This window comes from Myotis nattereri, assembly GCF_964212035.1.
Source record: "Myotis nattereri genome assembly, chromosome: 12".
NCBI lineage: Eukaryota > Metazoa > Chordata > Mammalia > Chiroptera > Vespertilionidae > Myotis > Myotis nattereri.
In genome coordinates, this window is record NC_138087.1 from 82,078,911 (window position 1) to 82,105,500 (window position 26,590).

Consider the following 26,590-nt stretch of genomic DNA (forward strand, 5'->3'; position numbering starts at 1 on the left):
ACCCTGGAGGGACTGTGTCCCCCCCCCCCCCCCAAGAGAGATGACAGATGCCTGTGAGCGCACCAGGCAGGGACCAGACGCTCAGGGCAGCCCCCGCTGGGAGCCACCAGTTGTTTGCACCTGCCAGGCCCTGTGCATGTCCCCTCCCCTGCCTCTGGCCCACCTGCAACCTTCCCGTGTGGCCCGTGGCCTGGGACCCCTCCTCTGGTTCCTGCCACAGGATCAGATGCCTCTTTCAGTGGCACCGTCGCCTGGTCTACTGGCTTCGCCACACGGAGCGACAGTAACACCCCCCTTTCAAACAGTGGCCATCGCCAGGGCTGCCCTTTCCAGCCGGGCTTCTCTGCTCCCCCCCCCCCGCCCCCCGATTATCTTTCCTCCCTCAGCCCCAGTCCAGGGCCCTCTCCAAAAGGTCAAATTAGGGGTCATGTGTCTGGGGACATTCAGGAGGGTCAGACAGCATCACACGACTTCCTGCAGGACTGTCAGAGCCGTTAGCTGCTGAGAAGGGACACAGCACCCGGTGTTATTTGCAGAGCGTTCGGGCCCCAGGGTTCCTGGGGAGTGAGGACTGTTGTGGGGGGACCCTGCTCCGTCTCAGGAGCGATGCCACCCCGTGTGCTCCTGCCTGCTGAGCCAACCTCGCCCCTCTGCGGGGTCCCGGCCCCTGTGGGCAGTGTGGGGTGTGGATGGAGCAGTGGGTCTTGGGGAGTGAGGAGAGTGGGGCCTCCCCTGCCCCACCTGGTGCCCAGACCCTCCTGGGGACAGCGCCTTATAACGGCTGCTATTTTGGGGTGTCCATATCTATGGGGCATCGCCCCAGGCTGCTCTCTCAGCTGCGTCCATCAGGGTCTGGGGGGGCGGTGATGTCACAGGCCCACTGCACCCCCCGTGCTCTAGGTGGCCCCTCCGGTCCTGGGTGGGGACTTGAGACCCGAAAGGCAAGCGTATCCTAGTGTGTGAATCCAGTTAGGACAGCGACTGGCCCTTGCAGGGGCAAGGCCGAGGGGTGAGGGTGGGGGTGGAGCAGGGCACCCCAGGCGGGCGGGCACTTGGAACCTCTGCCCGCAGGCTAGCTTACCCGCCCCCCCAAAACCCACATGGACAGCATTCGCTCGGCCGACTTTATTTCTCCGGAAAAACAGAAAAACAAATGTACCCTTGGTCTGGGAAGGGCCCTTGGACAATGGCAGAAACGCGAGGGTAATAAATACGCATGTCCATTCAAGTACCGGCGGCCAGCCCTGCCCTCGGTCCCCACACCCCGCATCACACCCCGCCAGGCGGGCCCCAGCACCCTGCCCTCCCCCAGAACCCAGGGCTGGGCTGAGAGCAGGACCTGGAGAGGAGGGGCCGTCCTGGGTCTTGGGGCTGAGAATCAACCCCAGGCCGGGGGGTGGGGGTAGAGGGGGGCCTGCGATTGGGCCCAGGAATGGGTGTGGGTGAGGGCTGTCTCCTGCCCATCCTGTGGACAACTTGGGGACAGGGAGGGGCAGGACCCCCTCCACATACGGAGGAGGCAGGGACGACGTAGCCCTAGCTGGTGGGGGAGGGCGGAGCTGAGCCTCCCAGCTTTGCCTGACCCGCTGCCACCCGTGGCCATGGTGTGGCAGCCTCCAGGCCATTGCCCGTCCTGCACGGCCAGGTGCAGGCCTGCTGGCCCCGGTCCCCGCACACCCAGGCCCCATCCATGGCTGGGCTCCCGAGCTTGGAGCTGAGGAATGTGGACGCTCACCCCCGCCTTCCTCTCAGGCCTGCCTGCTCAGGGCCGCCTGGGGCTGGGGCTCAGGGCCAGGAGCTGTGGGAGCAGGTGAGCCTGCCTCCACTGTGGGCTTCCTGTCCCCCCGCTGCAGCCTGGGTGGGAGGGAGGGGCCCTCCTAGGGGTGAGAGGCCGGGGCTGGGACCAGCATGTCTGCGCTTGGCCTGCCTGGGACCAGCTCTGGGACGTCCATGTCGCTGGCGGCCCCCTGAGGAGGCGGCACAGAACCTTTGGGGGGTGGGGCGGCAGCAGGGTTTTCACATTTGGCTGCAGGACAGCGGTGGGGCAGGGAGAGGCCCAGGCCTGGACAGCACCTGGGCAGGGGTCGGGGCGAGGGAGGGCTGACCAGGAAGGCCTGCGGGGAGCTGTGTACCACGGGGGGCGGGCCCAGGACAGAGAAGGCCTCCCCCCCCCCCCCCCCCCGACGGCCTGGCCTGGCCCAGCCTGCCTCCCTGGGGAGGGGCATTCAGTGGGGGCGGTGCCCGGTGTCCGGCTCAGTGGAAAGGGCGGGGGCCCAGCCGGCCTTCAGCCACGGCCTAGGGAGGATGAGCTTCTCAGAGGCTGTGGGCATCCTGGGCGATAGAGCTGCTCCCTGGGCCTCCAGGAGGGTGGGCCTGGCTGTGGGTTCGAGGCCTTAGCTGGTGCCGGGCTGGCACTGTTGCCGAGGCTCCGGGGGCCCGCCCACCTCCTGCTCCGGGCTCCCGGCGAGGTCCACCCGCTGCTCGTCCATGCGCTTGGCCTGCACCCTCTGGATGAGGCTGAAGAAGTCCTCGTCGGGCATGGTGGGGCCGCGGGGCAGCCCGTCAGGCGGCGGGCAGCGCTGGTCGTCAATTCTGGAGGACTGGGCAGAGCGGACACGCGGTCGGGGGCCTGGCCCTCCAGGCCTCGGGGGGCCCAGCCCAGCAGAGGCCCCGCGGACAACCCCAAGGCACGGGCTGTCGGCCAGTGACCGGCCAGGCCAGGAGGGCGAGGCCACCCGGGGGGGGGGACAGCTGCAGGTGTGGGGTGAGCCATCTGGGAGGTGGAGCTGCCGGGGCCCCCCCAGAGCACCCTGACAGAGGTGCGGTCAGGAGTCCCTGGGACAGGGCGGGAGGCCACAGCCCCCAGAGCCTGGGGTGGGGAGCTCCTCAGGGGCCTCGGGTGGGGCTGGTGCTGGGGACCTCGGGGGCTGAGCAGCACGGGGGCTTCTCTGCAGGGTCTGGAGCAGAAGGGCCAGGAGCCTGCGTGCATGTGGACGGGGGGCTCGGGGGGGCCCCCAGGCTCGCCGAGGGCGGTGCTTTCCTGTCTGTGGAACGAGCGTCACGTCTGCAAACTGCCCGCTCTGCCCGCAGGCCGTGTACCCCGCCCCTGCCCGGGAGGCTCTGCTGGCCTGGGCCCCGTGCTGGAAACCCCGGGCAGTGAGACCCGCCGCCTCCCCACTCCGGGTGCCATCTGGCCTGTGGCTTTTCTCTGTCCAGGGTGGAAGGCTGGAGGGGTCCCCAAAGCCACTGCCTTGGGGACCCCCCAGCTCTGTCCGAACAGCCAAACTGAGGACTTCTGGGGGTGACCTCAGGGGGGGTTTGACCACCGATGGCCGCTTGGTGACACCTGCTGAGCAGCCTGTCATTCCCCCCCTCCCCCGCCCCGCCCCAACCCCCCCAAGGCTTCCCTAGACCCGGCCGAAGAGGAGGGCAGAGCCCTGCAGGGGGCCTGGGCCGGACACCCCTCACCCCCCACCCCTACCGCCGGCAGCGCCTACCTGGCACTTGATGAGCATGTTGAAGAACTCGTCCCCCGGCGCCTGGGGGTCCCTGTCGCCACGCAGGTGCCCCAGGTTGTTGTGGGTGACGCGCAGCCCTGGGAGGCGGCCCAGGCTGGCGCGCTGGTCGTCCAGCCGGCGGCTCTGCGAGCTGGCGATGAGGTCGAAGAGCTCTTCCGTCTGCGGGGAGGCGGTGAGCGAGGGCTGGGCTGCGGGGACAGGGCCAGGGAGGGCCGGGGGGTCAGCCCAGCCCGCAGCACTGCTGGGGGCACACGGGGTCCCCGCTGCCCCTGCCGGGGCCCCCACACCTGCCTCCAGGACGTGCCAGGAGGAGAGCCCCCCCCCCCCCCCCGCCCCCGACACGAAGCTTCTGACACGGGCTGGAGGGCGGATGACGCGTCCCAGGAGGCAGCTGGGGGAGGCGGGGGCGGGAGCTCAGTGACTCGGGCTCTTGGCAGCCACTGCACCGCCCTCGCCCCCCTCGCCCCCCTCGCCCTGGGAGCTGGGGGCTCTGCCCCTTCAAGGTCGGGAGCCGGCGGTGCTCACCCATCCTCTCCTCCAGGGCGGGGGCGGCCATGGCCTCGGCGGCCCCGGGCTGGCCCTCCTCCAGCGGGCAGCGCTGGTCGTCCATGCGGCTGCTCTGGAACTTGCTCAGCAGGTCGAAGAAGCACTCCTCGTCAGCGGACGGGACCCGCGGGAGGCTCTGCGGACGGGAGGGGTGGTCAGCGCTGGCCACCAAGGCCCCCTCACAGCCCCCGACACGACCCGGGGGCTGCTGGGCCTGGGCCGGGGGCAGGACTCTCCTCGGCCTCCTCTGGTCCCCAGGCCGCCCCTCGCCCCGTCAATCCCTCATCCTCGGCCATGACCTTGCCCCTCCCCGGGTTTGCAGCTGGACCACCCGGGCCCTGGGAGATGCCACCAGTGCAGCCTGACCCCAGGGTGACCCAGCTGGGCCCAGGCAAGTCCCACCGGCGGGTCAGGATGGGGAGAGTGGTCAGGAAGGGGAAGGGGGGGGGGTGAGATAAGATACGGGGCCACCGGGCCTGGCGGAGTCCCTCCTGGCAGGTGACCCTGGGCCTCGGTTCACACGTCCACAGGAGGGGCGGCTGGAAGGTGGGGTCTGTCCGGCCTCCCCAGAGGGCAGAGCCAGAGCAGGCCCAACCCCCCAGCCTCCCAGGCCTGGTCCAGGGCCCTGCCCAGCCCCCGTCCATCTCTCAGCTGGTGGCCTCCGGCTCGCTCCACGCTGGGCGCGCAGAGACCACAGCAGCAGAGACACCGCCGCTCCACGGGGAGACGGAGGCACAGAGCTCGCAGGTCCCAGCTCACACGGCAGCAGGAGCGGCCAGCCTGGCCTCCCGCTGTGGGGAGGGGCAGCTCGGGGGTCAGAGACCCCGGCAGGTTCCCCCCGCCCCCCGCAGGCCCAGAGCCAAGGCTGCCACAGTTTAAGGCTCCCCAGGTCTCTGCTCTCCTGCGGCCCCCCAACCTCACAGCGGGAGGGAGGGAAGGGACAGCTGGCATGAGGGGCCCTGGCGGGGGCTGCCCTTGGTGAGGCCTCACGGGGACCTACAGGCCGAGCGCGGCCGAGCGGCTGGGTGCCTCCCCCAAGGTCGTGGGCTCTGCTCCCAGGTTGCTGTGGGCTGAGTGGCTGTGGGGAACCCTGGGCTCAGCCAGGAGTGGGGTGAGCACAGCAGCACCCCACACAGGCCAGGTGAAGGGAGCCAGCCCCTCCCAGGACAGGTGTGACCCCAGCACTCTCCAGCCTCCCCCGGACTGACACTCGGCACTCAGGGAGGCCCCGAGGCCTCCGCAGCCCATCGCCGCCGGGGCGGGGGGGGGGGGGGGGCCCGGGGCTGGGGCCGGGGCGGGGCCGGGCTTCGAGGGCCCTGCACTGTGTCCTGAGGCTCCTGAGGCCCAGGCAGAGCCCATCCCGGGCCTGGCAGCCCCACCCCCGGGAGCCGGGGCACCTGGGAAGGGCTGACGCTTCCCGTGTGACATGGGGGCTGTGGGCCCGAGACCAGAGGTGCACACGGGAGGGTCTGGACAGTTCGGAGCCCCCGCGCCCTCGCTCAGGCCACCACCTGGAGCCCAGCCCAGCGGGCCTGGGGGCTGTCCCTGCTCCGACCTCTCCTTTGCCCCAAATTCAGGCTCCGTCCACCCCGGTCTCAGAGCTCCTCAGGCCTCACTCCAGCCCCTGCTAGAATTCAGGCCAGTCTCTCACTGGGAGCACAGCCCCCACCCCCGGCCTGGGCTGCCCCTCCCCGCCTGCCTAGCCAGCCCCTCAGGGGTGATGCCATGGCCCAGTGCTGCCCAGAACCCAGGGCCGGGGCTGAGGGAACACCCTGAACTCACCCGGGCATGAGTCTGGGATGACCACCCAGTCCCCGGGGCTGACTGCACGCCCACCTGCCAGCCCCCCTCCCCCACAGCTCTGCTGGGGTCCACACGGACCAGGAGGCTCCCCCTCCACCGGTCAGGGCCCCACACTCACACCGCGTCCGGAGCTCGCTGGGTCCACCGGGTGCTGGCCACGTGGGGCCAGGGCAGGACGCCAAGGTGCCCGTGCCACTCACTGCCCTGCCCGCACACCTCGCCGCTGAGACTCGGGGCCCTGGGAGCTGCGCGCTTAAATAGGACCCGTGAGGGCCCTCCCCGTCCCCGCCCACCAGCGCCGAAGCTCGCTCCCTCGCACACACGCTCATGCACACACTCACACGCTTACACACACGCACACACAGGCACACATGCACACAGGCGCTCCGTAAACACTCGGAAGTGGATTTCCCTGAGCACAGCACTGAGCCTCTGGCTGGCCAGTGGCGGTCACACCGGAGGGCCTGGGGGATGGGAACCGACGCCCAGCCCAGGCCCCGCGTCCTTCCCTCGCTGGGTCAGCCCGGAGACGCCGCCACTTTCTCCAGCCGATTTGGAGCCAGGGCGGCGGCCGCCCCCGGGGAGCTGGTCCCAGGGCCTTCCCACCTGGGGGCTCGGCCACCCTCAGCCCGACACCCTCCCACGGCCCCTCCCCACACAGCAGCCCCCTGGCCTCCGCCCAGCCCCAAGGCCAGGGCCCTCCCTGCTTCAACTGTCCCCGCGTCCCTTTCCTGCCCTGGAGGCCGGCGCAGGAGGCCTGTCCCTGTCACCACGCCAGCCCGGGCTCACCAGGAAGCACCGGGCAGTGGCTGTGAGCCGCAGGAGGACAGGACGGGGCCATTGGAGCCTCCTCCCGGGCCCTCCCTGCCCTGTTCCCTCCACAGCAAGCGCAGATCCCGGGGCAGAGGGGTCCCCCACAGCCCAGGCCCCGCCCTCCAAGGCTGCCTCCTGTCCGGGGAGCTGGGTCAGGTGCCTGGCGGGCAGGGGGCTCACCCTGCCACCGGGGTCCGGGTCTCCAGTGGGGCCAGGCTCAGCACGGCCATGGGAGTCCCCCCACAACACCAGCACCCCGAAGCCCGCTGTTCTCATGGGGCCAAGCCTCAGGTGCTGGGCCGACCAGGCCTTGGAGCCCCAGCGCCACCGGTCTGGCCTGACACCCCTGCCCTCTGCCTCAGTTTCCCCCTCGGGGTTTCTGTAAACGAGCTACACAGGACAGGCCCGGGTGTCGGCTGTTGTCTGTCCAGAAGAAGGGGTCCCAGGCGGCAGCTACAGGGGTGCCAGGGAGCAGCATGGGGGGGCTGGCGGATGTGGGCCGGGGGCACGTTGGCCTGGCTGGACGGGGACAGCCTGGACCCCGCGGGCTGAGCCCACCTCTGCCCGAGGCTGAGCCCCTGGGCACTGGAGGTGGCGCACCGCTGGCCCCGGCTGCCTTTTGGTGGAACCAGCTGTCGGGCGGGAGGCTGCTGTGGGTGAGGAGTGCGGGAGCCAGAAAGACAAGTCCCTTTGTTCTCCCTGCTGTGGGGGAGACGCCAGGGAATTGGGGTTTGGGCTCTGCCCCCGCCTCACTCAGCCCCGGGTCACATGACAAGAGTGGGTGCGGGCAGTGTTGTCGCCTGGGGGGGGAGCTCGGGGACGGGGGCCACGGGCAAGGTCCGGTGCCACCCACCCTCACAGCCCCGGGCAGTCCTCCCTGCGCCTCAGCCGCGTGGCCCCCCACCCCGTGCCTGGGCGTTGGGGTCCTCCCTGTCCGGTCCTTTCTGGCTGGGCCCACTCAGGACCCCCCAGGCCCTACCTTGGGCCTGCCTAGCCCTGTCCCCCATGCCCGGTCCCCTCAGACCGCACGGCCCTCCTGTGGGGCGAGGCCCTCACTGCCTGGACCCCAACCACACGGCCGTTCACCCGGCGTCCAGCGCCCCTCCTGTGCAGCGATCCCTCCTCAGCTCATGGACACAGGCCCTGATGACAGCAGCGCTGGGGCCAAAGGGGTCGGCAGAGACCCCACCCGAGCTCCTGGGAAAGGGTGGGCAGCAGCCACCGTGTGGAGAATCCACGCCGACACCCACAGGCTGGGGCGGGGGTGACAGCGCACTGTTCAGACTGATTCCGGAGGCTTGGACCAGGTATTGGGGGGGGGGAGGGGCGTCTAGGCTGACCTCTGAACCCTGACCTGCTCCCGTGAGCCTGGAGGGGCTTCAGGGCACAGAGGGACACCTGCCAGGCTGCAGGAGGCCAGCGCGTCCATCCACCCCCGACCGTCCATCTACCGTGGGCTGCCCGTCCCCTCACTGGGCATGGCTGCTCTGTCCGAGGGGCCGGCAGGGTGGGTGCGGCTCACAGCTCAACACTGTCCCTGCGCTGCCGGCAGGTCCCGGGCGGCCAGGGCCGTAACCTCAGCCCCCGTGTGCTGTCCTGATGGGCGGTGAGGCCCCCGGGCCCCCGGCTGAGCCGAGGACAAGCTGCCTACCGTGCGTGGCATCTGCACCCGGACTTCTGCGCTGTCCAGCGGGGAGTGGCCGCCCTCCCGGGGCCTCCTCTCAGCGGCGTCTGGCCCCTCCTGGTACTTCCGGCTCCTCACGGGGAGGGGGAGCAGGTCCCTGCCCGGCCCCCGCCAGTCCCCGGAGTGGTGGCTGTCTCCATTCTGCTCCTGGGGAGGGGCGGGAGGCCAGGCGTGGGTGGGCCACCAGCACCCCAAGGCCCTAATGGGGGGCTGGGGATGTGCTGGGCAGGACAGAGGGGTCTGTGGGGTGAGGACACCGGGCTCGGGCCCCGGGGTTACGGCGGGCAGGGCCCTGATGCGGGGAGGGAGGGAGTGGGCGGTGGCACGACAGGCCGTGGGCCTCTCAGGGACCCGACGGGCAGATGGCACGTCTGTCTCCCGGGCAGGGATGACGTGGACAGAGGTGGCCGCTCAGCAGACAGGCAGCGGCCTCATTAGCCCGCGGCCCACGCTCTGCACTCGCTGACGTCCTCCTGTCCCCGCCGTGTCCCCGCCCTCCCCCCCCCCCCCGCCCCCCGCTCACCCGCTCCAGGGGCAGCCTCAGCAGGTCCCAGGTCTCCGCGCTCAGCCGCTGCGTCCTCTTGGGCCTGGCCCCTGCCAAACAGCGGCCGTCAGCCCGCGGGGCCCGGGGAGCGGAGGCTGGTGGGCCGGCACCTGGGGCCGAGCTCGCCTCTCCCGCCCGCGTGGAGGCGGCGTGCGTCCTGCAGGGCCTGGGTCGGGTCTGACTGCCGTGTCCCCCGTAAGGGCCAGTGCCCCAGCTCTGGACCCGGCTCTCCCCTGCCCACTCGGCGGCCGCCCAGGCCCCACGCGGGCCCCACGACTGCAGGCCCTACGGCAGCGGTTCTCAACCTGTGGGTCGCGACCCCTTTGGCGGTCGAACGACCCTTTCACAGGGGTCGCCTCAGACCATCCTGCATCTCAGATATTTACATGATGATTCATCACAGTAGCAACATGACAGTGACGAAGTAGCAACGAAAATAATGTTATGGTTGGGTCACAACATGAGGAACTATTTAAAGGGCCAGAAGGTTGAGAACCGCTGCGGCCTACGGGGAGCCCCCAGCCCCGGCCACACCTCCTGCCCGGACAGCCCCGAGGGACGGAGCCACCGAGTGTCCAGGCTTCATGAGAACTGGGGTCCAGAGAGGGCTGGGGGATGGCTGGGCGGCCGGGCCCTCTCCCGGTCTGGCCTCCAGGTTCCGGGGGAGCCACACCCCGTCCCGCTCTCCAGAGGCGGGAAGCGAGCCGGCCTGGGCGGGAACACAGTGTCCCCGGAGCCCAGGCGGGGCCACTGCTGCCCTCCCCGCCCCTGAGCGCCCGGAGCGGGCAGCCGACCCGCCTGAGGCTGCGGGACACGGGCCCCAGGGCGCGGTCAGGGCCCCTCCTCCCAGCCCATGAGGAAGAAGCAAGGACTCACTCTCAGACCCCATGGCACTTGGGGGCTCTGCCCGCCCCTCTGCCATCTGCATCGATGGGGAGAAGGAGGGGCACCTCGGTGCCAGGGCTGAGGGGCCGCAGGGCCGGACGGGGCACAGGCCCCTGCTCCCCACGGCCAGCGAGGCCCCTGCTCCATCGCCCGCCCGGCCTGGTGGGGCCTCTCTCTCGGCCGCCCGACACCCTGAGGGCCCCCCTCGGGTTCCCCACCTTGTCTGCTGGGCCCGGGCCCCCCTCGGCCGCTCTGGCCCTTCCTGGCCCTCCGCGTCCCCGGCCTCGGCAGCGGCTGCACCGCCCCCGACACGCAGCGTCCAGCTCCGGGCGGGTCCCCGTGGCCAGCGCGGCGGCAGCCTCGGGCCCGGCTAAATGCGGCCTCTGTGTGGAGGGAGCCCCGGTCCTCCCGCCTGCCCGTCCGGCACCCACACCTCGGCTGACTGGGGGCATTCAGGCCGGGCACCGCCGGCTCGCTCCCCGCCCGCCCCTCCCACCTGAGGGCGAGGCCTGGAAACTTCCCCGGCCGTCCCTCCCTCCCTGGTGAGGATCTGCCCCACCAGCCACCCTGACATCCTGTCCCAACCCGACCCCTTCCCGCCTCACCCAGATGGAGTCCCCTGCCCGCCCGCCTGCCCCACACCCGCCCGCCCCCCCAGCCTTGCGCCCAAATCCCTTCTCTACGCACAGCTTAGGCCCCGTTAGCTCTGTTCCTCCCTGTCAGCCCTGCCGCCCCCCCCCCCCCCGTTTGCACTCATCTGCCCCAGGCACAGCCCCGCTACTCCCTCCCTCGGGCCAGGCTCGCTCGTGGGGGGCCCGTGTCTGGACACGGTTCCTCCATTTCTGCTCCTTCGTCTCTGCTCAGATGTCACCGTTAAGGGCTGCATGTTTGTGTCGTACGTGGACGCCCAGAGCCCAGTGTGACGGCTGGGCCGTGGGCCCTGGCACGTGACGTGGGGCGGCTGAGGTCACGGGGGTGGACCCTGTGCTGGGGTTGGTGCCCTCAGAAGGGACCAGACAGCTCGCTGTCTCCTGCACCCCACTCTTCCCCTCTGCAAGCCGGGGAGCCCTCACCGGAACCCACCGCGCTGGCACCTGAGCTCGGACCCCCAGCCTCCAGACTGAGAGAAAGAATCGTTTCAGCCGCCCGGTCCGCGGTTCCGTGGCACAGCCAGTGCGGACTGACACGGCCTCCGCGAAGCCACCCGCTGTCCACCTGACACCCCAGCTGTCCCCCGTGTTCCTCCGAAGCCCGGGGACACGAGGCGACTTCCTGGCACAGGACTGACCGCCATCCTTGCCTGTTCTGGCCGCTGGGGTGCCCCTAGGGCAGTGATGGCGAACCTATGACACGCGTGTCAGAGGTGACACGCGTGTCAGAGGTGACACGCGAACTCATTTTTTTGGTTGATTTTTCTTTGTTAAATGGCATTTAAATATATAAAATAAATGTCAAAAATATAAATCTTTGTCTTACTATGGTTGCAAAGATCAAAAAAATTCTATATGTGACACGGCCCCAGAGTGAAGTTAGGGTTTTTTAAAACGCTGACACGCCGAGCTCAGAAGGTTCGCCGTCACTGGCCTAGGGCTCCCCCAGGGCTTGGCGCACAGTAGGTGCTGCATCAGGACGTGGCGAGGAGCTAGTGTTGGCTGAGCGCCTGCGTGTGGGCCCCCGCGTGCGGCTCCCCATGCACCGTCCCCTTCGGGCCGCCCTCCCGAGACTGTGGACACTGGCTGGGCCCAGGGAGGGGGCCGCCTGGACTAGGCCACAGGGTGGGGAGGGGCAGGCAGGGGCAGGACGGGGAAGTCAGGGCCGCAGGCGCGCCCGCGCAGGGCAGCTGTGCCCTCACTCCTGCCAGGTGCCGTTCCCAGGGTGACCGTGGGCCCACTTCCCAGGTGGGGATCCTGAGGCACAGCTGGGTCCAGACACTTAGCCAGCCAGGACGCGGCAGAGCCGGGACCAGAGCCCGCGGTCTGAACAGCCCCTCGGACAACACGCCGTGTGCATCTCCACCCTCCGTGCAGTGTTCTGGGGGCTCCTGCCGCTCTGCACCCGGACACCCTGAGCAGGGACGAGAGGAGCGGGGAGCCGCAGAGCAGTGTGAGCCTGGGGGATGGGACAGCCCAGGCCTGTGGGGACCGACGGGGGACGCCCCACCGAGGGCAGGCGGACTGGCTCCCTCCGCTCTGCACCGACCGAGCAGTGCGTCGGGGATGTCCCGGGCCCTCGTCCTGCCCGCCCATCGCCAGGTGCCCTTGCTGGGAAGGGCAGGTGGGCACCCAGGACACCTGGACGCTGGGGCCCAGACACAGTGCAGGGAGGCGCCCCACCCACACAGACTCGCTGGGGGGTGGGGGCTGAATGGAGAGGCTCTGGGTCCTCCAGCTGCAGAAGGGGCCCTGTTTTTATCAAGACAAGGAAGCAAGCCCGAGCCAGACACCAGCCACAGACCACGCCCACCGCGTGCCACGCCCCCTCTCCTGGGCCCAGCCCCTGCCCTCCGAGGTGCTCCCTGTTCCCCTCCACCCCCCACCCCAACTGACAGGCTCTGGAGATGTGGTTGCCCCACCCCTCAAGGGAGTTCCCAGAAGTGGGTGCTTGGCTCTGGGACCTGGGCCAGCCCACCACCCTGACTCAGGAGGCACGGGGGGCGGGGGGGGGTGAGGGAATGAGCGCCACCCGCTGCAGGAAGTCGAGCGGGGCTCACCTGAGCGGGGTCTCCTCCAAGGCCGCCCACACTCAGGGCGCCCGCCTGCCTCCAGTGGCCAGCAGGCCGCACCCCAGAGCCGGAGCCTCCAGGCCGCGGCCCCCAGACCCGCCCCCCCCCGCCCCCCCCCCCTCAGCCTGGGCAGGCTGCAGGGCCACCGCCCTCACAGGATGGCCTGTTCCCAGGGCCTGCGGGCTTCCCTGGCCGCCAGCCTGCTGGGGGGGCTGCTGGGGGCCTGGCCGGGGAGGGTCCAGCCGGAGGAGCTGGCGTGGGGAGGACAGAAGCCGCCTTGTTCCACCACGGCCCCCCTTCCCCGAGGAGGATGGGCCTTTCCAGGCGCAGCCCTGCCCCCACCTCCTGCCCGGGTTCCCAGAGGGTGGCCCCCAAGGGCCAGGGGCTGCCAGGGGCTCTCAGAGCTGCCCAGCCTCGGAACACCCTGGCCTGATACTTCCTGGGGGACACACTCCATCCCATTCCTTCGACCACAGCACCCCCAAAACGGGCAGGCTGAGGGCCCCAGAAGACGGCTCCCTCCCTTCAGTCTTTAGCAAGCTGAGTTGGGGTGACATGTACCCCCCTCTCCTAGGACAGGCCACGTCCAAAAACCCTGGGACCCACCCCAGCAGCCGACTCCTGGCCTGGTTCTCAGCAGCCCAGGTGGGGGGCAGGGGGTGCCCCTGGGAACATGGCCATCGAGAGGCAGGGGCCAGACTCCAAGAAAACGCAAGAACCATGGGGGTGGGGAGGGGCCGCTGCCTCGCGCCTGAGCCGCCCAGCACCCGCCGCAGCCCCCCTCCCCCGCCGCAGCTCCCCTCCCCCGCCGCAGCCCCCTCCCCCGCCGCAGCCCCCCTCCCCCACCGCAGCCTCTTCATCTGTTTGCTCTGCAGGGAACGGTCTGTCCTGTGTGCGCATCGCTGACCTGCACGGGGCGACCAGCAGCCCGTGAGCGAGGAGGTCATTCCAGCGGCTGGACCTGACCAGCGCCCCGCCCACTCCATCTGCTGACTCAGTCCCTCCCACCTGGTCCCCTGGGGGGTCCTCGGACGTTGGTGGGGGGGTTCGGGGGGCAGCAAGGTAGGAGCAGAGGGCCCTCCCCTTCCTGCCGGCCGAGGGGCCACTGGGGGGGGCGAGGGTGACCACAGGCTCTTGCTGCCCAGAGACCATGAAGAAGGCGCCCGAGGCCCGTATTGCCCCCCCCCCCCCCCGTTTCGCGTGCTGTTCCCAGCCCTCGAATGCCTAACTATCCCATCTCCAATCTCCCTGCGCCTGCCCTGCCCTGGGGACACAGGGCCACCATGTGTGCCCCCCTGCACCTGCATAGCCCATCGTGCCCTCACCCCCACCGGGGGCTCAGCAGGGCAGAGCAGGGCTCCAATGCTGATACCCCCAGGCACAGGGGCTCCCCACCTCCGGGGGCCCTTCCCCTGTTTGAGGTCAGAGCCCACCTCTGTGGGACCCGCAGTATTGCCTGGCCCTGCAGGCGGCACTCCCGCACGGCCCTGCCCGCCGAGGCCCTGATCCCAGCCGAGGCCCTGATCCCAGCCGAGGCCCTGATCCCAGCCGAGGCCTGCCTGTGGGCACTGCCCCCCCCCCGCAGCCGGGGACTCACCTTGAGCCTCGTAGCCAGCCAGGTCGGGCTTCTCTGCGGCGGCCGGGCTGCTCAGCCGGCCCAGCGCCAGCTGCAGCTGCGCAACGTTCATGCGGGCTGTCAGCTCCCCATTTCGGTCCCCGATCTGTGGCCAAGCGGGGCCGGGTCAGTGGCAGCAGGCTGGGGGGGCCTCTGGGTCTCCAAGGAGACCAGGCCGCACCTGCCCCAGAGGAGGGGGTCTGTTCCTGGGTGGGGCCTCGCGCACCCAGGCCACCTCCCTCCCGCTGCCGGAGGCTGGGGTCCGAGCAGCCAGGACCTCTGCCCGTGGGACCCTCCTCCTCGGGCACCCTCCATGGGCCTCGCCTGCTCAGCCAGGCTGCACCCCCCGGGTGCCTGCCAGGCTCCAGGCTCCTCCCGGCTCCTGCTCGGACAGAGGCTCCTGGGAGAACCTGGGTGCAGAGGGCGTGCAGCGCCAGGAGCAAACCGGAGGGCGGCGGGCTTCTGCAGGAGCGCCAGGGCCTGTGCTCGGAGGGACAGGGCGGCCCGGTGGAGGGCTCTCCGCCCAGGCCCTCCCCAGACCCGAGCTCTCCTGCTCCCTCCATCTCCCCCCGGCACCTGTGGGCCGCACCTGCCCCCGGACACAGGGCTGTGGTGGGTCCGGGCGGGCGCTGGGGGCGTGCGGGAGGGAGGTGGCGTGGCCCTGCTCTGAATGGGGCTGCTTCTTGGAGGCAGGGCGGGGGGCAAGGAGCAGGAAGGGGGAGAGGTCAGATCAGGAGAGGTCAGCCAGGGGCCCGGGAACCAGAGGTCACTGAGACACCGCGGCTCCCAGCCAGGGGCTGCCCTGACGACAGGAGGGGACCTGCCCACCCTCCCCAAGGCGACGATGGGCTGGCCGGTTCCCGGAAGACGCTGCAGGGCAGCCTCTGGCAGGTCGTTCCCACCCGGGGCCTTGGGCACAGGCGTCCCTGTGGCCTGGCCTGACCAGTTCCGCGGGGACAGAAGGGCCTGGTGTGTGCCTGCCCACAGGGCACACAAGACTGTGGGGGTGGAACCCAGGCCCCCTGCCCCCCGCCCCCCCACCTCCTGGCTGCAGCAGCCAATGGGTCGCCTGGCCTGAGGCCACAGGAGAGGCGGGGAGGCCAGCCCCTGGGCAGCACACAGCGATGGACCGAGAGGACACGGGACAGTCCAGGAGCGGGAGCGCACAGGGCGCCTGGCCGGACGGGAGTGGGCTGGGTGCCTGGGGGCTTCCCCCGCGGCCGGGGCAGCGGCTGGGGCCGGGGCAGGGCCGGCCTGGCTCACCTCCTGCGAGATCTCCAAGTGCTTCTTGGCGAAGGTCAGGGCCTGCGCCGGGCTCCCCATGGACACGTAGGCATTCCCCAGACTCCAGCACGCCCGGCCCTCGCCCACTCTGCCAGGGAGGGAAACCGAGTCCACACCTGCACGCCCCTCCCCCAGGCCTGCCAGCCTCCCACGGCCCCGCGTCCAGGTGGTCAGGCCCAGCCTGACAGGCGGTGGGAAGGACGGGGTTGGTGTCCAGGGGTGGGCCGCCGAGTGGGGGGCTGGACACTCAGCTTCCAGGGTTCCCGGCGTGGCTTGCTCGCCCCCTAGTGGCCGGCAAGGCTCTCACTCCTAGGGCTCCCTCCACCCTGGGGACGGCGGGCCCAGCCCCTTGGGTCATTCAGCTGATTCGGCGGCAGTGCGTGCCACCCGTGACCACTGCCACCGTCTGGGGTCAAACTCCTCCACCTCCTCTCCGCCACCCGCGCGAGCCCGCGGCCTGTGGCCCTGAGCCCCCGTGCCCCGGCCACCGCCCACCCCAGACGGTTCTGCACGGCTGTGCGTTTAGGAACCTTCGGTCTGTCTGTCTCTGCACGAGACTGTTCGTGTAGATACCGGGGGGGGGGGGGGGGGGGCAGGGGGGGTGCGGCTTAAAGGATCGATGAGCGGTGACTAGGTGCGCCCCTCCGACCGGCTTGTGCCGGAGTCACTGCGAGTCGCCTGCCAGGGCCCCTGGGTGGGGGTGGGGGGGGGCAGAGCAGGCCTGCGGGAGCCCCTGGGCGGCGTCCCCCACCCCCACCCGTGGGCGCGCACCTGTCGGCCAGCTCCTGGGCGATGAGCAGGTGCCGCAGGTGGTACTCGGCCGCGCGCTCGTAGTCCTGCAGCAGCGTGTAGGTGTTGCCCAGGCTGTAGCAGGCCTGGGCCTCCACCGCCTGGTCCTTCAGCTGCCGGGACAGCTGCAGCGTCTTCCTGCGGGCGGGTCACCCAGAGGAAGCTCCAGCACCCCCTCCCCTGGGGCGGGGCCTGCTCAGCCCCCCGCTCCTGCCTGAGGGTGGGCGGTGGGCAACGGGCCGGCCCCCTCCTCAGGTGGCCACCGCGCCTTCCACTGCGCCCACCACGCTGCCCCCCTCGGTCGGGACGCGGCACCCCACCAGGCTCTGCCCACACCGGCCGGGCGCCTCACGGGGGGCCCGGGGACACAGCACGTGGTCAGCGTCCTGACGTGGGGCGTCAGGCTCAACACAGAACCAGTGCATGTGGTCCGGCCTCTGCCCAGTGGCCCCGCACAGCCACTCAGACCAGGAGGCCGATGGCCCAGCGAGTGTCCTGGCCCTAATCAGGGTCCCCCAGGAGCCCACGGTCCTGACCGTCCCGAGTCCATATGGGAACGGCTGTACCGGCTCTGGGTCCCTCCAGTAACTGGCAGCGGGAGGCCCTCAGCCAGGGCACAAGGCGCTCACCAAGCCCCGGCAGCCCTGGCCCACGGCTGTCAGTCAGCCCTCCTGGGGTGGCCAGGGACCCCACCTGGCCCCCCTCCCGGCTACGGGGTGCCTACTTGTAGTACTCGGCCGCCACGTCGAAGCGCCCCAGGAAGATGTGGGCGTTCCCCAGGTTGCTGTAGGCCCTCCGCTCGGCGGCCTTGTCTCCGAATTCCTTCGCGATGGCCAGGCGCTGAGGACGACCGCAGCCGGGGTCACAGAGCAGCCGGGACCGAACCGACAGCACTGCCGCCTCCTGCCCGCCCCTGCCTGTGTCCAGAGGGGGCGCCCCGGGAGCCAGCACCAAGCCCGGACACAGCCTGGGGTGGGCGTCAGGCCGCCCGCCGCTGCCCACCCGCCATCTGCCACTCACCTCCTTGTGGAAGGTCGTGGCCTCCACGAAGCTCCCCAGCAGGTAGTGGGTGTTGCCCAGGTTGCCGTAGGCCCTGCCCTGGGCCGCCCGGTCGCCCAGCTCCTTCACCAGGGACAGGTTCCTCCTGGGGGCGAGTCGGTCAGGGCCGTGTTCCTCCCGGTGGGGCAGCGGGGCCCTGGGACTGTCCCCCGGCACAGCGCGCTGAGCGGTCCCTTTAGCTCTGGTCCACGCGTTGCCGTCCGAGCTTCGAGGCTCAGGCCATGGCTCCCCCGTCCCCGACTGGGCCCAGGTCTAACCTCTGTTCTAACGGGAAGAGTTCTCCCACGCCCGGGGGCTCGGCCAACGCCCCGGCCGTTTCCAGCCAAATGTTGGGGTGCTTTTGGTAATCCTCACCCAAGGGTATTTTCCCATTGAGTTTTAGAGCGAGCGGGAAGAGAGGGAGGAAACAGCGATGTGAGGGAGACAGCAAGTGGCTGCCTCCTGCACATGCCCAGAACGGGGCTGGGCACTGCCCCTGCCACCCAGGCATGTGCCCTTGGCCGGGAATCGGACCTGTGACCCTTCAGTGTGCGGGCTGATGCCCGCCTGGCCGGCCAGCCCATGCGCTGTAGAGGCCACACGCGCTGGGTGAGCGGTTCCCTCCTCCCCACTGCGGTGGGCGAGCACCGGCAGGACACGCCGACCCCGAGGGCAGGTGGGGGGCGGGGAGGCCAGCCTGGCTGCCACTGTCGGGGCCCTCGGGGAGGGGGGCGCTGTGCCTGGGGCAGCGCGTGTGCCATTCGTGGCCCCGCCCCGCCCCCCACTCACTCGTAGAACTCGGAGGCCCTGCGCAGCGTCTCCCGGACGTCGGGGGGCAGGTGCCCGGGGTCCTGCGCGGAGCTCCAGGACAGCTGCTTGCCCTTGGCGTGGTACACGTTCCCCATGTTGTACAGCGCCCTCGCCTCTCCGATCTGCGGGCGGCACCGAGGTTGGGGTGGCCCCGAAGCCACCACTGGGTGGAGATGTGGCCCCACGGCGCACGCAGAGCTGGGCGCCTGTCCAGGCTGTTCCCAGGGCTCCAAAAGCAAGGACTCGGGGAGGGGCATCCCCAGGTCCACATGCTGGGGGGGAGTGGGGGGCGTGGGGGGCCGACCGCTCACCTTGTCGCCCTGCTCCTGGGCGATGTCCAGGTGCCGCTGGCAGCAGACAGCAGCCTCGTCAAAGCGGCCCAGGACCTTGAGCGTGTTGCCCAGGTTCCCGCTGGCCTTGGCCTCCCCCATGCGGTCACCGATGGTCCTGGAGGGCAGACGAGGGCCGGCTCGGCAGGGAGTCTCGGCAAGGGTGGGGGAGGGCCGGGTGCAGCACTCAGGGCGACCCTCCGCGGGGCCAGGTCCGGGGGGGGGGGCCCTGCATCGCCTGCAGCTGCTGGGGCTCAGGGAGGGGCTCAGGGAGGACCCCGGATGGAGGCAGGGAGAGTTGGGGGGCCTTGAAGTGAGACTTAACGTTATGACACGCAGTGAGTCTGACGGCGCCTGCCAGCACCGCACAGGCTGGGGCTGGGGCTGGGGGTCCGGCCACTGAGGCGGCTGAGGAGTGGCCCCTGCAGCCGGAAGAAGGAGCAGGAGGGGCAGGGACACCCAGAAACACAGGGCAGGGAGGGGGCTACCCCTCTACACACAGCCCCAGAGACGGGCACAGACACACGGGCACATACGTGTGCTCATGCACACAGGACACGGGGCCTCGCCCATGCTCACACCCATGCAGACATACAGACGTGCTCACACATGTCTCAGCTTACACACGGCCTCCTGGGGGCACTTCCTGGATCCTGGCCCCCTTCCTAGGCTCCCGTGGACCCGGGGAGCTCAGCCCCTCGGCTGGCATTGACAGCCAGGCCCCGAGGGCAGGGCGTGCAGATCCTGCTGGAGCCCCCGTGCCCACACCCCCGTGCCTGCACCCTGAGGCTCCCCGCTCGCCCCCCCCCCCCGCACCCACACCCCCGGGCCTGCACCCTGAGGCTCCCCGCTCCCCCACCCCGTGCCCACACCCCCGGGCCCGCACCCCCGGGTCTGTACCCTGAGGCTCCCCGCTCCCCACCCCCCGCGCCCACACCCCCAGGCCTGCACCCTGAGGCTCCCCGCTCCGCGCGCCCCCCCCCCCCCCCCCGTGCCCGCTCCCTGCGCTCACCGGGCCAGCAGCAGGTCGTGCCTGTGGTACTCCAGGGCGCGGGCATACTCCTTCAGGTAGAAGTAGGCGTTGCCCAGCTGGCTGTAGATGGCGCTCAGCGTCCTCAGGTCCTCGGTGCCCACCTGCACGGCCGCCTCGAAGAAGGCCACGCCTGCCTTGAAGTCCCCGGCCTTGCAGAGCCGCTCGCCCTCCAGGGCCAGCTCCAGGCACGAGGCCTCCATCCTGGCGGAGAGAGGGTCACGGCTCGCTGGGGACCACGGGCCTCCGGGGCTGTGGCCGTGCCATGCCCACACACAGACCCCAACCTCTCCTTGGACAAGCGCCCAGCAGCCGGGGCGGGTGGCGTGCCCATGCCCAGGCTGGCACACTGTGCGGCTCACCGCTGCCCGAGCCTCCTCACTGCCAGGGCTCAGGACCACCTGGGCCGAAGTCGTGAGTCTGAACCTCGGGCTGCGATGGCCGAGCCCCAAACCCTGCGACCCCCAAGTGTCAGCAGCCCGGGGGAGGGGCCCCTGAGGCTTGGAGCCTGCACCTTCTTCCCGAGAGGCATGGCGGCCGAGGCTCAGAGAGGGCCAGCCAGCTGCCCGCGGACACCCAGGCAGGGTCTGGGCCCAGCCCCTCCCCCAGCCCGTTTCCTGGAGGGGGCTCACCCTCAGTGGCTGGAGGCTCAGCCACCGCCTGTCCTCGTGGGGGACGTGGCTGCCTCGGCCCGTCCTGCCCCCGGGCCCCGGCCCCAGGCTGAGAAGCGCTCTGCGGGCTGCTGGCCAGGACGGGCCTGAGAAACGGCGGCCGCCATGCGTCCCCACCCCAGGGTGCTGCGGTGGGAGGAAACAGACAGCACCATGTCCCAGGGTGATTCCAACCCTGGGAACCCGCCCAGCCCCAAGGCCAGGGCCTGGGTGATGGCCAGCACCCCGCGGGAGGCCGTGCTGGCTCCCCGTACCACCCCCCCCGGGTTGTGGGCAGGAGCTTCAGACGAGAGGCCTAACCCTGGGGCCCCGCTCAGCACCCCAAAGTAGGCCCCGCCCAGCACCCCGCGTGGGCCCCGCTCACTGAGCCGCCCTTAGGACTCGTCAGGGGAGCCGGGCGTTGGGGCAGCCCAGGCCTGGCTGTGCCCTGCCTGCGGTGCGGCCTGGGCCGGACACTCTCCCCGGCCTCGGCTCCCCCGGCGGCTCCCATTGGTCACGTGGGTCCCAGGCTCAAGGCCTGACCCGGCCCCGGGCCCCAGGGACACTGCCGCCCCAGCCGGAGGAGGCCCGAGGGCGGAGGGAAGGGGGGCTCAGTGCCGGGCAGCAGCGGGAGCCCAGAGGTCCTGTCCCCACGTCCCACGCGGTCAGGCAGCCCCACGGGCCTGTCTCGTCCCGTTGCGTGTGGAGCTTTCGGAGCCCGTGGATCCAGACATGCGCACACACGACCCATGCGCCCAGAGCCCTCGGCCCCCCGTGTCGCGGGAAACGTGCGATGAGCAGCTTTTGGGAACCAGCACATCTCCTTAGAGATAAACAGCTGCTGGGCCGGCGCTTCTGAAACGCTGACCAGCGCCCCTCATGCAGCCCGCCGCTCTGCTGCATGCGCCCACGCGCCCCAACATTCCCGGCGGCCTCAACCCCACGGCAGGCCGGGGCCTGGGGACCCTCGGAAGCTGCGTCCACGGCCCCCAGCTCTCTGCCGGGGAAGCCCCCACCCCTTGTCCAGCCGACTCCCGACACCGGGGGCAGAGCAGGCTCCTCCCCTCCGTGAACACAGGGCCTGGGCTCTGGGACCCCCCCCACCCCATCCCCCGAGATTCAAGCAGAGCCTGTGTGACCTCGGCAAGAGCCAGCGGTCAGGGACACGGCCTTGAGACCTCGGTCTCCGTCAGGACCCCCCCTCCGCCCCCCTTATGCCGGGCAGCCACCGGCGGTGCTCGGGGAGAGCCAGCCAGATGCCCCGTCCCAGGCGCCCATGGGCAGCCCTGAGGCGCCACGCTGGGGGCCGCTCCGTGAGGGCTGGCTTGTCCCTGCCCCGCTGCCTGGCCAGCCATCTGATGGGCGACCTGCCCTCTCCTCCGGGGACGGTGGAGGGACGTGGGCTCTGAACTGTGGGCCCTTCGGGCAGGAACAGGCCCTGCTGGCTCTGGCAGGCCTGGCCGCCCCCACCTGTCCCAGAGCCAAGGTTTCTGGCTTGGGAACCAGGGCCCCAAACTCAAGGGGGGGTCACCCTGATGGGGCATCATCGCGAAGGCAGACAGGGGCGTCTAACATGAGCCCCAGCAATGTAGGGAGGTCACCTGGAGAAGGCCAGGCAGGTGTACAGGGCTCCTCTCCACGCACCCCCAAACCTCCGATGGCACCTGACCTCCCCGCCAACACCCATCGCCCGCCCCTGCCCAGGTGCCCTCCCGGTGCCCCCGGGCGCGCGCCGCACCTGGGCCTCTGCAGGTTGCACATCTTTTGCACGAGCTGCCGCAGCTCCAGGCCCACGGGCGGCAGGGGTGGGGGCGAGGGCAGGGCACGCCGCCTTGTCGGCCAGGCTCAGGGCCACAGGCTGGCCCTCCACGGCCACGGGCAGCATCACGGGCTCCCGGCCTCCCTCTCGGCCAGTCAGCCCTCCCCCGCCCTGGCTGTTGGTCCTGGGGTTGCACTGAAGTCGGGGTTCCCCTGACACTCCCCGCCCCAGGGTGGTGGGCTGAAGGCTCTGGCAGCAGGAGACCCCAGGTTCTCGAGCGGATCATCCGGGGCTCTCAGGGCCCGAGGTGGACAGGATCAAGGGCAGCTCAGAGCCGGGATCAGCGCAGTCAGCAGGGCGGGCCGGTGGGCAGGCGGGGCGGGGGGATGGGGGGGGTGCGCGGAACCCAGAGGAATGGAGGAAGGAAGGAGACGGGGCAGTGGGCATGTCCGCCGCCAGCCCCAGCCCCAGCCCTCACACACCGCCCTCCACGTGAAGACCGGGTAGGGGCAAGCCCAGGGCCCACCTGGAGGGCAGCTTGGATTCCTTCTGGGCAGTGGATGCCGAGGGGGGACCAGGCCCCAGGCACCCGCCCACACCAGACCCTGCTCCCAAGGGTGTCCAGCCGGGCACTCCCCTCCCTGCCCTGAGGTCTCTGTCTGATGCCACCATCGCCCCCCAGAACAGCTCAGCCGAGGGGGCGGGGCCTAGACCACCTCCTCCGTGCCCAGCCCCTGCTGATGAGCTGAACCCCCAAACTCTGCAGGCTCACAGCACCCCCGGGCCCCGATTCCGCCCCCCAAGGCTGCTGCCCGGCACATGCACTGCAGGCCACCCTCCCGGGTCCCCTGGGAGGCTGCCCCGCATGGCTAGGCCCCTCCCTGTGCCTCTGCCCCAACACCCCCTCTGCAGGCCTGTGGGTGTTTGCCCCGCACCTGGCGAGGTGCCCGTGTGCACTGGGCCAAGTGGACTGCCGGGCCAGCCCTCCTGCCCGCGGCCGGCTCCCCACCCCACCGGCTGCCTGGGCCTCCCCGAGGCCTGTGCACCCAAGGGCTGCCAGGGCGCCCACTCTCGGGTTAGGAGACTGGGCCCGCTGGCCGCCAGGGCGCTCTGGTCCCCGGGGCTGTGGTCTTTAGCTCCCCTGCCAGACTCACCGCCCAAAGCCCAGCGGGTCTACTCTCTCACGCCATCCTGTGGGCGCACGCACCGCTCCTTGCAAGGGGCTGACCAGGCGCTTTCCCAGCAGCCAGACCGCAGTGGCCGGGAGGCCGGGCGCTGTCTGCCATGCTCCCGCCGCTGCCTGCTGGCTCCCGGGTGGTGAAGGGGTTATGGCTCCCTGGTGGCCAGCCTTCCCGCTCCGACACCGCACCACGGTGGGCTTCCCCTCCTCCCCCGACACGCAGGCGTCAGGGGGGCACACGAACCTGGCCTGAGGCTGCCCGCTCTGCTCGGGAGCTGCTGCGCACACCTGGGCCTGGCTCCCCGGCTCTCAGCCCAGGGGGCCTGCTCGCCGGCCCTGCAGGCAGCTCAGCGCAGCCTCGGTTCGCACGGACGCAGGCTGGGCCCCAGGCCTCTCCCGGCGTCCCCTCCGGGCTGTCTCCTGGGCCAGGGCCCTGTCTATGTCCCTACTGGGCTCTGGCACCAGCCCACACCCCGGCTCCCATGTCAAGCCGTGGGGTGACCAAGATGCTGTTCACGGTCTCCCAGCCTCTGTCTGTCAATGTATCTCTCACACACACGCGCGCACACACTCACATGCACTCACACATATGTGCACACGTGCGCGCGCACACACACGCACAAACTCACACACGCACATACACGCACACACACACTCACACTTGCACACACACGCGCGCACGCACACACACTCACAGCCGGGGCAGCCAGATGAACTGCTGCTCTTTAGGACCAACACCCCCTCCATCAAGCACGCCCTGGGGCCAATGCTGCCTGCACAGCCCTCCATCCCCTGGGGGCCCTGGAGGGGGTCCTTCAGGGAGGCCTCCCGCATCAGCTGCCAGCAAACCCACCCACACGCACACACCCCCCGTGGGGGGCCCAGGAGCCAGGCCGGGGCCAGCACTCGGTGCGGAGCCCACACAATGGGGCTGTGTCTGGCCGGCAGCACGGAGCAGACCAGCGGGAGGAGCAGCAGGGCCTTTCCCGCCACGACGCCCCCACTCCGCACCCGGGCGCGGGCAGAGGTTCCCTGCGGCTGGGCTGCCCGGCGCGGCCCCCTGAGGGCCCCACAGCGAGGACCGGGGCGTGAGGGGCGGCCGGGGGAGCTGGGGTGACAATGTCCTTCAGGTCGGGGGTGGGGGGGGTGCCGTCAGGCTCACGCAGGGCGCCAGGCCTGCCCCTGGGAGCTGCCACCAAGAATCGCCCCTGCCCAGCGCGCGTGCCTGCCCCACTGGTCTGGACCGCGCACAGGTTGGCAGAGCCCAGTCCCTCGGAGGGTCTTGTACCCGCCAGGGCCCGGCCCAGGGCATCACCCTGCGGAACACCCCGGAAAGGCCTGGAGTCACCAAGCAGGCACGCACCCTGGGCAGGGCCACCCTGCCATCCCTGCGGGCACGGGGCACAGGCCCAGGCCGTGCCATCGCCCAGGCATCTGCCTGGAGGCAGGTGTCTTTCCAGGCGGCACACACCCACCTGGTGGCGGGTTCTGCAGCCTCAACCCAGTGCCACCCGCTAGACCCGGGCTGGGGGCACGGCCCGGCCACTGAGCGCGCAGGCCGGTGGTGCAGGGGGGGTGCCCGGCTGGGCGGGAAGCTCCTGGCAGCCCCCACCCCACCCGGGTGGCCCCACCGCGGGGAGAAGCTACCAGCTCCCATGTCCGGGGTGGGGGTCCGGCGGCAGCAGCCCAGCCCAGCCCCCGCCCTGCCCACCCGTCTGCGGGCCTTCGCTGGTCCCCCGCGGAGGGAGGCCAGCATCCCCCACACCCCCTACATCCCCGCTACCCGCCCCCGGCGCCCCCTCCCCGCCGGCCGGAGGGAGGGCGCGTCCCCGCCACGTTGCGCGCCCGCCGCCGCCTTTGTTCGGGTCGCCCGAGCCCCGCGCCGGTCCCGCGCCCGCCGCCCGCGGGGCGCCCAGCCCACCTGGAGTAGAGGCGCCGCGCCGCGCCGGGCAGCTCGTCCACGGCGGGCGGGGCCGGGCTGGCCATGGGCCGGGGTCGCCGAAGGCCAGGGCCCCGCACCCCTCCCCGCGCTGCCCAGCGTCGGCGCCCCGTGCGCTGCCCGCTGCCCGCTGTCCACCGTCTGTCCGCCTGCCCCGCCGGCGGAGGCGCCGAGGAAGTGATGTGCGCGGGCGCCGCCCCTCCCGCCGTGGCCGTGATGTCACGGTCCCTCCCCCCGCCGCCGGTGGAGGAGGGGCGGCTGCGGCTGCGGGCCGCGCGCGCGGCGGGGGCGGGCGGGACCTCCTGCGCCTGGCACGGGGGCGGGCGGTGCTGCGCCCCGACCCCAGGATCCAGGGCTGGGCCCGGCGCTGGCCTCCCCGCCCCCTTCCCGCCACCCCCACGGGGGGATGTTGAGGACCCGCTGCCTTTGTTTGGCATCCTCCCCCCTCTGGTCCCGCCCCCGCGTGTCACCCCTTGGAACGGGCAGGGGAGTGGGCATTGGGGAGCTCCTCGGCCTCCGGTAGAGACCTGGGGGTGCTGATCACAACAGCCCCTGCCCCTGTGACCTGGGGTCTGGGAGGAGGGGTGGAGGGGGAGGGGCGTGGGGGGCAGTGTGGCCCGGCCAGGGCGCTGTGGACAGTGTCAGCCCCGTCCCGCAGTGGCCTCGTCCCCCTCCGACCCCTGGCCTTACCTGCGAGGTGGGGGGGGGGGGACGGAGGGGTTGGGGGAGACTTGGCCCGGTGCAGGGAGGGCCGCTGGCTGAGCGGCCTCCAGCTCTGAATTCCCGGGGCCTGAAGGCCCGACTGTGAGATGCGGCCTCGTATCCACCGGCCCTCGCCCTGGCTCTGAACCCCCGCACCCCCCAGGACTCTCCAGTGGGGGGCAGGGCCAGCTCCTGGGCACCGCGGGCACATGTGGGTCTCACCTTCTGGTTCTGTCCTGCTCCCTCCTCGTTCCCAACCTTCCTGGTGCAGCCAGGAGACCCCAAACCCTGGAGAGTCGCTGTGACCAAGCGGGATGGAGACAAGTCCAGCAGCGGGAAATGGGCTACTCCCCGCTCATCCCCCCCTCCGCCCAGCGTCCAGCCCCTCCCCGGAGAGCGGCCCCAGGTCAGAAAAAATGCCACAGCCTCCCAGCCAGACCCTGGCAGGACGCAGCCCACAGGCGGCTGGCTCCGGCCAAGGAAGAGGCAGAGGGGCCGAAACCAACCCAAGATAAAGCGCGGCCTGGCCGGCTGCTTTGTTTTTCCGAGGAAGAGGCGGCAGCAATGAGAACCATCTGTGCCCGGAGCCGGCGCCCCAGGCTGGTCCCACGCGCCCTCCCCGATAACCACAGGAGCTGGGCATGGCCCAGCGCCTGGCCTTGGCCTTGGCCGCCGCCGCCAGCCGGCCACTGCGGGTGGGGGGTACAGCGGAGGGGGCTCCCCTGGTCTGTGACAGCCCCAGGCCTGCCTCTCTGCAAGGGCAGGGCCTGACCCGGGCCCGCCTGGGCCAGGCCCCGGCTGCGGCCTCTACGTGGACCACGCGTGTGCCAGGGGCCTGGGCCAAGGAGGCCCCACAGTGATGAGCCGTGGATGGCGGGTTGAGGGGTGCTCGGTGGCCCCGTAGCTGTCACCGCAGGGGCGAGGGTATTTCTTCTTCCTTCCTTGGCGCA

At 71.1% G+C, this 26,590-nt stretch overlaps 1 protein-coding gene across 2 annotated transcripts; it reads right to left on the reverse strand.

Annotated features, from left to right (window-relative positions):
• Positions 1–1,110: 1,110 nt before the first annotated feature.
• Positions 1,111–25,072, reverse strand: GPSM1 (G protein signaling modulator 1). Of its 2 annotated transcripts, XM_081104206.1 has the most exons (14): positions 24,921–25,072; positions 19,393–19,614; positions 18,363–18,498; positions 18,031–18,173; positions 17,224–17,347; positions 16,928–17,043; positions 16,186–16,341; positions 15,394–15,502; positions 14,113–14,236; positions 8,888–8,958; positions 8,332–8,511; positions 4,044–4,200; positions 3,498–3,706; positions 1,111–2,600 (listed from the first exon to the last, which is right to left on the reverse strand). In XM_081104206.1, exons 1-14 carry the CDS (start codon positions 24,983–24,985, stop codon positions 2,394–2,396), a joined length of 2,019 nt encoding a protein of 672 aa, XP_080960332.1. In that variant the 5' UTR covers positions 24,986–25,072; the 3' UTR covers positions 1,111–2,393. The 2 variants fall into 2 exon arrangements, 1 of the variants encoding a protein (XP_080960332.1); XR_013996711.1 differs by lacking the exons at positions 14,113–14,236; positions 15,394–15,502; positions 16,186–16,341; ... (4 more) ...; positions 19,393–19,614; positions 24,921–25,072 and adding an exon at positions 10,012–10,216 and having other exon boundaries at positions 1,111–1,244; positions 2,119–2,600.
• Positions 25,073–26,590: the final 1,518 nt, after the last annotated feature.